A 10047-nucleotide genomic window follows, 5' to 3' on the forward strand; every position below is an offset into this window, starting at 1 on the left:
TCAGCTTTTGGTAGAGATGTGACGATACCAGAGATTTAATACCAACACTAGTGAAATTCCATGATTCTTGACACTGAATTTGATGCCACAGTACAACAATGTTGTACTGTGCTTCAACATACACAAGATGTAGCCATCAAGTAATTAATAAAAAGAAACTACTCAGTGTTTTTGTCTTTTCTGCTGCCTGTTTGCTTTCCACTCTTTAATTGATTGTTCCGTTTTAATATGGAACTTCCAATCAATTTGTCATGTTTTAAAGCCTTTCTTTGTAATCTTTGATGTGAAAACATCAGATTTTCCCTGAACCTCGACGTTCCCGTCTGGGTGGTGCAGCCCTTTCAGGCGGACATGGCCAAATCTGAGCCCATCATCCATCCATAGTACCTACAGTAGTGTATAGTAACAAGTATCGCCACATTTTCCGAACTTCGGTACAAATGGTCGGTTTTTGTCACATACCTAGATTCTGCTGATCAAAACCTGAAAATACAAACAGTTGTATGTTTCCTTCAAGTTGAAAGGTCAGTTAAGCTTAACTCTTTGTACCCTCACCAACCATGATAAAATAGCCATGAATCTGAGGGTTGGCAGGGTGGAGCCAGAAAGAAATTGTGGGTGTACATAAACTTACATAATGAATCAACAACCTCTTTGTTTTGATTGTAATGTATTGTAATAAAATGTAATAAGTTTTTTTGTTTTTGTTTTCTTTCAGCTTTGGCAGAAAAGTTTGCAGATGTTTTCTTCTTGGTGGACAGTGGCATAGCTCAAGGACAATTCGCTGATTTTAAGTCTGACCTTAACCAATTGATCACTGATCTGGATGTTGGATCGTCCACCAACCGTATCGGTTTGGCCCAGTATGGCCAACAAACCACTGTTGAATTCCTTCTCAATGCACATCCAAATAGACCGAAGACCCTGGCTGCTGTCAAACGTTTCCGCCTGCGCCCACAACCCAATCGGCCACGTAACCTGGGGGCTGCTCTGGCCTACGCCAAAGCTCAATTTTTCACCAGTGAGGCGGGAGGCCGGGCACACAAAGGCTACCGACAGTTCTTGGTCGTTGTGAGTGGAAAAGATTCAGATGATAGTGTGTTTAAGGAGGCTTATGCAATCAAATCAGAAGGGACAACGCTTGCTGCAATGAGCGCAGGTGCATCAATGGATTTTCTACGCTCATTTGCCAGTGTTGGGTACGCATATGATTCTCCCAGAGTAACTGTTTTAGAAGATAGCATCAAGACGGAGAAAATGGAGACCAATGTTACAGAAGGTGAGTAACATCCTTTGGGCACTTACTTACCTAACCAGTAGTTGTAGTTCTTGTTTTATCATTTTTCAGTTAGCAGTTAGACAGTTCTATGGAATACATTCTGACTTGAACTACATTTTAAAAAATATTATAGTATATTATATTGTTTAATGATGTTGAAAAAATGTTGACAGTCACAAGAAATAGCTCACACAGCAGATTTTAAAGACTGCATTACAGTATTCCAGTAATATATTTCATTTTCAAAATTATTTGAATGATTAAGTAGCAGATGGCTCAACAATGGAATAAATGAACACAAATATGTTAATATCCAGGGTGGTGATACATTTGTATTTGTTAAAGATACAGACAGTATGCAGAAGATGACAGACAGGATCTTTGACAGATTTCATTTTGATATGATGTATGATATGATATAATATGCAGATCCATAAACCTGCATACCATTGGATCTTTTCTGATACAGGTCCTTTTTGTCCAGTGCAAGTTAACTAATTACACTTCTTTCACAGATTGCAAAGGAGCCAAACTGGCAGACGTTGTGTTCATCGTTGATGAGTCGGGAAGCATTGGAACCAGCAACTTCCGGATGGTGCGCACTTTCCTGCACAGGATTGTGAGCAGCCTGGATGTCAGTCAGAAAGGAGTCCATGTGGGCGTTGTTACGTACAGTAGCATGCCCACAGCACACATCTACCTTAACACGTTCGATGACAAGAACGAAATCCTGCAGTTCCTGAATATCCTGCCTTACCAGGGAGGTGGGACAAACACTGGAGCTGCCCTAAACTTCACTCGGGAAGAAATCTTCACAGAGCAGAAAGGCCGCAGGAAGGGTGTCCAGCAGGTGGCAGTAGTGATCACCGATGGTGAATCCGATGATAATGTTACAGAAGCTGCAGCCATTCTCCGTCGGGATGGTGTTACACTTTACGCTGTAGGAATCGAAAATGCAAACAAGGCTGAACTAGAGAAGATGGTGTCCTACCCCTCCCATAAGCATGTTTAGTACCGTTTCAGCTTTCCAGAAGATCTGAAAAACATCACAGAGAACCTGCAGAAACCCTGTGCACTAACAGCATTGAAGAAGCACTAGATACAAGTAAAGAAGACGTCAAAGAAGGTTTGAACCACTGTTGTTTTTATTGTCATCAATTACGCAAATATTTCAAATATTTCAAATATTTCTAAGTTATATATATTTATATTATATACATATATGGTATATATAGTGCTGTAGGGATGTAAAACATTACTTGTTTCCTTCGTAGTCAGGTATCTGTCTTTAAGTTTAGCCTTTTTTGTTTTAATGTTAATTTTAAACCTTACTTTTTTTAACTGTGTGAAAAGAAGTAACTCTTTGTAGTCTTTCTCTCCAGCATGTGATCAGAAGGATGAAGCAGACTTCTTCTTTCTGATGGACGACTCAGGAAGCATTGAGAACCAAGACTTTGCTGACATGCAGACGTTCATCATTGAGTTTATTAGTACTTTCCGTATTGGGCCAGAACATATCCGCATGGGCCTTGTGAAATATGCTAAATTGCCAAAGAAGGAATTCGACCTGGAAACCTACTCAGATGCTGCTAAACTGAAGGAAGCTGTGAAGAGAATTGAACACGAAGGAGGTGGCACCATGACCGGAAAGGCGCTGTCATCCATGGCAAACCACTTTAAGGAAGCTCGTGATCGGAAAGTCCAAAAGTACCTGATTGTCATCACCGATGGGGAATCCCAAGATAAAGTCACAGCTCCTGCAGCTGATTTGAGGGATCAAGGTGTCATTATCTATGCTGTCGGAGTGAGTAAAGCAAAGGAGAAGGAGCTGCAAGAGATTGCCGGCGACCAAACAAGGACTTTCTTTGTTCAGAATTTTGATGCCCTGAAGTCCATCAAGAATGATATCTTCAGACACATCTGTTCTCCAGACAGTAAGGAATTAGACTGGACTTCTAACTCCATTTGCATTCCTCTTATTTAAAATCTTATGGCATAGTCACTACATGCATTAACTATGCATGCCACATATTGTTACTTTTCGGATGACTGAGATGATAACTGACATGCTATCAATTTGCCTCTGTATTCAGGATTTCGCAGGCTCTTTTTGGTATTGTTGTGGCCTGAAATACCTGATTTAACAGCAGGTTTTTAAAAAAAATCTAATTACCTAATTAGGATTATCCCTTTGGAGAATATTATCAGATTCGGAATAGCAGCGGAAAATGAGTGTGCATGTATACATACTTAGTATCCAATGACTAAGGGGTAAAACGGGAAAACCACGTTAACATTTCTGTCTTCTGTGTCCACAGTTTGCAAAGACATACTGGGTGACGTATTTTTCTTAACTGACAGCTCTGCGAGCATCAGTGACGAAGACTACCAGAAAATGAAAAACTTCATGAAATCTGTTATCAGCATGTCCGCCATTGGGCAAAATGAGGTGCATGTAGGTGTCATGCAGTTCAGCACCAACATCAAACTGGAGTTCCCCCTCAACCAATACTACAGCAAGGAAGAAATGTGGAAAGCCATTGATAACATGCAGCAAATGAATCAAAACACGCTCATAGGAAATGCCATTACTGAGGTGTCGGAGTATTTCAAGGAAACCAGCGGAGGGCGTTCTAACCTGAGGCAGTGGCTGATAGTAATAACAGACGGCGAGTCCCAAGATAGTGTTACAGGCCCTGCTGCGGCTCTGAGAGCTAAGGGAGTGTTGGTCTACGCCATTGGAGTGGGGAAAGCCATCACCTCCCAACTGGTGGAGATCACTGATTCCTCAGAGAGGGTTTTTACTGAGAGCAACTTTGATGGGTTGAAAGACTTGGAGAAGAAAGTGGCCTTGAAGCTCTGCGACCCAAGAAAGAGGTAAGAGCAGTTGAGAATAAAAAACAGTTATATATACAGTTATTTATATATACGTTCTGTATTCGATAACTGTGGACTATTGGGCTATTTTCTGTCGTAGGTAAAACATGTTTCAGCAATAACGCTGACAAAAATATAGAGAAGTATCTGGATGCAGTCGGTGGCCACAGTCAAAATCTCTTGAATCCAGTTGATTTAAACAAAATTTGGCTCAGTAATGTAAAAACAAATACAATCAGACCATCATTCCAATTATGAAAAAGCCGAAAACAATAACAGATAAAAACAAAACGTATCAAGTTTGAAGGACCTATTGGCCTCTTCATCTGACTGTACAGTTGGTTTCTGTTTACATCATTTAACCTTCACCACAAATGCTATGTAACTGGATAAATAGAAATGCACAGAAGACTTTTTGTGGCTTTAGCAGTTACCTCGCTGACCACTGGATGGATCAGTGACTAGCTTGCCAGCTAACAAGATCCAACATATAAATCAGTCTTTGCATTTACAGAGATATGTCTAGGACATGCTTAGTGGTTTAGTTGATGTTATCTTGTCATTTTTAATGACTGGGTTTTTTTCATGAGATGAATAACTAATCAGTTCTTTACTTTCCCTGCTAACCACTCTCTTCATATTTTTTCATTCAGAATGCAAGAAGACAGAAAAAGCAGACATTATTTTTCTGGTGGACGGGTCCCAAAGCATAGGTGAAACGAATTTCAAAAGCATGCAGACGTTTATGGAGTCAATAGTAAACCAAACCACAGTTGGCAAGGACCTGACTCGCTTTGGGGTCATTCGTTACTCCACCAGGGTCGAATCTGTTTTTACTCTAAAGGACCATGACTCCAAACAAAAAGTTCTTGCACAAATAAAAAAACTGATGCTACTAAACGAAGACACCTGGACTAGCAAAGCCTTGAATTACTCATTAGACTTCTTTAATGATCAGCATGGTGGCCGGAAAGCACTCAAGGTGCCTCAGATTCTCATGGTGATCACAGACGGGGATGCTACCGACCCATACCAACTGAAGCCTAATTCTGATGCACTGCGAAACAACGGGATCACTGTGATCAGTATTGGAGTGAAAAATGCAACAATTAAAGAATTGTTGACCATGGCTGGTGACGACCAATCTAAAGTTTTCTATGTGGACAATTTTAAGGCCCTAGAAACTCTGTACAAGAATATTTCTTCTATCCTCTGCAATTCCACTAAGCCAGGTAAGTGTGTGGGTGGTAGTGAAGTAGTGAAGTGAAGTACTATAGACATAATGTTATTCGGTAAAGAGATGTAGGACAAAGTAAAAAAGCTTAAACCAGTCCAAGACCAAAAACAAAACCAGTAATTCCAGCTGGTCCATATACGGGCCAGTTACAGATGGAAAGAAGGCAGATATAAAATGTTGTCAGTTGGAAGAAATTCATATTTCTTTCTAGGTATAGTGAACTACTAAACTTAAAGTAATTTCTTGAAACAAACCAGTGCATTATGGGAAAAACAGGCCCTTTTTGCATGGCAGGACTTGATACAACATAGAAATGTGTAAACAGCATTTGTTAATCAGGTGTTGGTAGAGCAGAATTTTGCACCTGTCACACTTGTGCGTCCGACTTGATTAAAGTCCTGGTGAAACAGAAATTAGATTGCTAACATTTACGTAAGTACGGAGGGGCTTTTTGTGGTAGCCAAAAGCGCTGTGTGTTACTTCCCCCCAGTCCAGCAGCTGTAGCAGACCCACTAGGTTTCTCCGCTGGGGGTTTGAGTGATGTGGCCAAATATATTATGCTATACAGTCATAATTTCATGTTTAGTAGTAATGTTGACAATTGTCTTTTTCTTGCTTTGCTTTGGCAGTATGTGAGAAAGACAAGGCCGACATGGTTTTTCTGCTTGATTATTCTAGCAGCATCAATCAATTATCCATCTACAATCACGAGATCATGAAAAACTTCACCACAGATGTAGTGAACAGCTTTGACGTCAGTAAAGAGTATGTGCATGTTGGAGTTGCACAGTTCAGCGATAATACTCGGAGAGAGTTTTACCTCAACAAGTACTTCACTAGGGAGGATGTGAGCGCACACATCAAGACTTTGACATACAAAGGTGGAAACACTTACATCGGACAAGCCTTGAATGACATTAAAGAGTACTTTTATACATCAAACGGCGGCCGTAGTGGAATCTCCAAGAATCTGATATTGATCACAGATGGTGATTCTCACGATGATGTGGAGGACGAAGGTAAATATATCAGGGATCTGGGAGTTGAGGTGTTTGCCATTGGCGTTGGAGACGTCCATGACCTGGAGCTCTTGCAGATTACTGGCACCCCTGAGAGGCTGTTCAAGTGCGAAACTTCAACGGAGTTGGCAAATATCAAAGAAAAAGTTAGTCGACACCATGGTGCAAATTTCCACAGAACCTCAATTTTCCCAGTGAGTTGAAAATTGCCTTGTGTCTGTCTTTCCTTCTTTCACACCACAATCTTATGTCTATGAATGCAAAAAGTAAGACTTATTTCCCTTTGCTCCAGCCTGCAGCATTGATATTGCCATAGGATTTGATTTTTCCCAAAGAACCAGAGCTAGTGAGATGCTGATGCGCATCAGCAACCTCCAGACCTTCCTGCCAGACATTGTCCATTCCATTTCGGAAGTAAAAGGCCTGTGCTGCCTCTTGGCAAGTAACGGAAAAGATTTCCTTTCTGTCGGGACCAACATCTCCTTCCATGTAGTAGATGATGGAGGACGTATATTGTATGATACAGACTTTGAACCCTACAACGAGGCAGTCGTGCAAAAAGTCCTGACACTACGGATTTCAGAATCTACAGCCTTTAACACTGCCCTGCTGAACTCCTTCAAGGAGAGGTTCAAGACTAAATCTGGAGCTGGTGTAAAGGTGAGAGCTTCCATTTATCAATCATGAAATTATCTTATGTTGTGTTCCCACCACAAGTAAAGTGAATATTCGCCTTGCGTAACTCTTTAATCTGGTTTATAAAGGTGGTATGAGCCTAACATAAACAGATTTTGCAGTGATTTAATGTCAATAAACGGATCAAAAAGAAGCAGAAATAACTACATCATGATGGTGATTCATAATTTGTCGGGTCTGTCTGCGAGACGACGAGCAAACAACTTTTAAAAGGCTTGTTTTCTGAATGGAGTTTGATGGATCCTGGATAGCTAACTTAGTTCATAGTAAAATAAAACTAACAGCTGGAATCAAGTAACAGACACATATACTCACCAATTTCCTCTCTTACTTTTCTCAGAACAATCTGATTTTCTGTCTGCTCTCTGTATAAGTGAAGTAGTATCATAGAGCTCTTTTTTTTCCTAAAAGTTTAATAGATTAACTCAGAGCTCTTGCCAGCTAACGTCTCCAGATCAGAGCAGGATCCGGTGTGACTCTGGGTGTTTATTCCTCCAGAGCTCCCCGGGCTTCAGCAGCTGTCTGTGGGCAGCAGCAGCTCTGTCTCTTGGCGACAGCATGCTAAAGGCGACGGCGACAGTACTGGTTTTGACGTTTCTTGCACAACGCCGTCGTATGAGTTGGAAAAAGGGCAGTTGTTGTCACGTAAGCCGTGTCATGTTGCACAGACATTTTATTACATGTTGGTGTCTGTTATGTGTTGCTGTTAAGTAGTTAAAGAAAGAGTTGCAAAAAAAGGCAATAAAGTTATGTTTCATTATCCTTTGATAATTATAAACGTGATAAACCAAAATTAATTGATTAACTGATACAGTTTAACTAATGTAACACCCTACAAAATTAAGGGTTGCCTACACCGGGGATCCAATAAAGATCGATCTTGTTTAAATGTCTTCCCAGTGTTTCCCAACCTGGGGTCTGGACCCCCACTATGTCAACGAAGGAGCTTCATGGGAGGATCGCACAGTCTTCTGGATGCTAAGGTCAAAAATATATCTCAGCATTTCAAAACACTGAATTTGTCATATGTTTGTTTATTGTATAAGATAACATCAGGACGATAATTGTGTAAAAAAGTTCCTAAAAATATAAGGTAACTAATCTTTGGCTTCAATATTCAATCCAACCAAACTCGTTTACACACAATTTAATGCGGTTATATATTCACTGTTCAAGTGTTCCTCTACTGGTGTATGCGTTATGTATTATAAAAATATCTATAAAATATGTCACTTTTGTATCAATTTAGGTTACATGATAAAAAAAGGCTTTTTGGCAACCACCATCTTACCTTATGGTATAGTCTTTACGTGATCTTTTCCTGGAGTGTTACTAGTTGTTTGTACAAGTTGTACTATTTTTGATCATTTTTGGAATATGTCAAACATTATAATACAAAGAACACACCTCAGAAGGAAAAACATATTCGTAAAAGTATTCCATAAAAACCAACAGTGACGCCAGACAATAGGTTCACATTTCAATCCAACAGTTGGCCGAACTCATGCATTGATCAGCCTACAAGCAGGAGTTGTTTGGAAGAGCGGATCAAGGAGGAAGTCCGATGAAGCCAGGAGCGACGCTAGACGACAGACTTTTCACCCCTGATTTCCAGCGACGTAGAACAGGAGAAACATTTACGAGTTAGTTTCCCCAAAGAGGGCTGAAGGCCTTTGTTCTGGTGACGTAAATAAAGCTTTCACAGATTTGTTGTGAGGGATGACGTTGCGATGCTGCTGCCGACTTGATGGGGACTGGTTAGCCGAGTAATCCTCTGCCGAAACTCCACCAATCTTGCGGCAGCTCGGCGGCCGTTCCCGTTTCCTCCAGAGCACCGTCAAGCCAGGAGCCGCTGACCGCCTGCCAGACAAAAAGCAACCACAGATGCCACGGTTACAAGTTTGTTAAGAGTGTGTAGGTTTTGCTTGCATCTAGTGGGTCATTTTCAGATTGCAACTAATCCTGAAACACCGTTGCGTTTGGGTGTTTTGGGCTCCAATAAAAGAAATTAATTATAGGAGTTTAATTAATATGGTTTAGAACAGTAGAAACAACGCTTGGCTATTGTTTTTTTTTTTGACCAGACTGTCGCCAGAAGCTCTGATTCATTTTCCAGGAGTTTCATCACGTCTGCGGTCGAGTTCCGTGCCGAGAAGATCAACGTCAGCCTGGATGGACATAGTTCACATGTTAGACACACTATTTATCAGGACTGCCTTGGTTGTCCGGATTTTGCATGGGACTAGTAGAAATGTGTTATAGTCATTCCACCATTAAATGATCTTGATAATCCAGAAATCTGATAAGATTGCCATTAAGATTAGAAGTCGGGCAGGGGGTTGGACTCTACCCAGGCGCGTGAGCGTTAGGGCCGGCCATACGAAATATTTTCGTCTATCTAGGTATGAGTATATTAATCTAAGTAAATGTATTTCCCTAAGATCTAACCCTGTCCATGTGTGTTCCCAAAAGATGAATACTTATATACTGCAGATAATGTTGGCTTCTACGAAACCCCGTGGGGATGTTGGATCTTAAAGTTATCGGAGACAACAAAGTGAGCTAACGTTTAGCAGCAACTCGGGCTCGCAGCCCCCTCCGGGACGTCCTTGGTCTGTCCAACAGGCGTTGGGAGAAGCAGTGATTTTTAAGGTGGAACTGCCTTTATTCAGTGCTTTTTACGTGGTTTTAATTCAAGCGGGTCTGTTTGGTTTTGGGAGAGGGAGGGACCTCTGGTGGGATAATTGGCTCCCGCGTAGAAACCTCCTGAACCATGAACACTGAAGGAAATCCTACCAGGAGATGCTGGACTGTATGATGGCAATGGTGTGGAAAAGACAACAACTCCCATGATGCCAAGGCTGAGCGTTTCAACGATCAGCAAAATATTCTTCCTAACAGCAGACAATAACATATTGTCATTTAGCAATAGTTGCATA

The 10047-nt window shown here is 41.0% G+C and overlaps 3 protein-coding genes across 3 annotated transcripts; all 3 read left to right on the forward strand.

Annotated features, from left to right (window-relative positions):
- The first annotated feature begins 580 nt into the window (after positions 1–580).
- Positions 581–2316, forward strand: LOC118336489 (collagen alpha-1(XIV) chain-like). The gene is made up of 2 exons (XM_035673155.1): positions 581–1279; positions 1795–2316. Exons 1-2 carry the CDS (start codon positions 1150–1152, stop codon positions 2289–2291), a joined length of 627 nt encoding a protein of 208 aa, XP_035529048.1. The 5' UTR covers positions 581–1149; the 3' UTR covers positions 2292–2316.
- Positions 2317–6588, forward strand: LOC118336470 (collagen alpha-4(VI) chain-like). The gene is made up of 5 exons (XM_035673136.1): positions 2317–2405; positions 2662–3213; positions 3598–4156; positions 4810–5388; positions 6023–6588. The coding sequence occupies exons 2-4, from the start codon at positions 2700–2702 to the stop codon at positions 4871–4873; spliced, it is 1137 nt and encodes a 378-aa protein (XP_035529029.1). The 5' UTR covers positions 2317–2405; positions 2662–2699; the 3' UTR covers positions 4874–5388; positions 6023–6588.
- A 77-nt stretch (positions 6589–6665) lies between these two features.
- Positions 6666–7072, forward strand: LOC118336499 (collagen alpha-5(VI) chain-like; the record flags this gene model as incomplete). The annotated part of the gene is given in 1 exon segment (XM_035673165.1): positions 6666–7072. A coding segment is annotated over 1 exon segment (309 nt), but the record flags the coding sequence as incomplete, so codon positions are not given.
- Positions 7073–10047: the final 2975 nt, after the last annotated feature.

The sequence above is a fragment of the Morone saxatilis genome, unplaced genomic scaffold (genome assembly GCF_004916995.1).
Source record: "Morone saxatilis isolate NCDOM2014 unplaced genomic scaffold, NCSU_SB_2.0 Contig24, whole genome shotgun sequence".
NCBI lineage: Eukaryota > Metazoa > Chordata > Actinopteri > Moronidae > Morone > Morone saxatilis.

Coding starts and splice junctions, on each gene's coding strand:
- LOC118336489 (XM_035673155.1), top strand. CDS start 1,150: ATGAGCGCAGGTGCATCAATGGATTTTCTACGCTCATTTGCCAGTGTT. Junction 1,280..1,794: donor GGAGACCAATGTTACAGAAG/GTGAGTAACATC, acceptor CTTCTTTCACAG/ATTGCAAAGGAGCCAAACTG.
- LOC118336470 (XM_035673136.1), top strand. CDS start 2,700: ATGGACGACTCAGGAAGCATTGAGAACCAAGACTTTGCTGACATGCAG. Junction 3,214..3,597: donor ACACATCTGTTCTCCAGACA/GTAAGGAATTAG, acceptor CTGTGTCCACAG/TTTGCAAAGACATACTGGGT. Junction 4,157..4,809: donor CTCTGCGACCCAAGAAAGAG/GTAAGAGCAGTT, acceptor TTTTTCATTCAG/AATGCAAGAAGACAGAAAAA.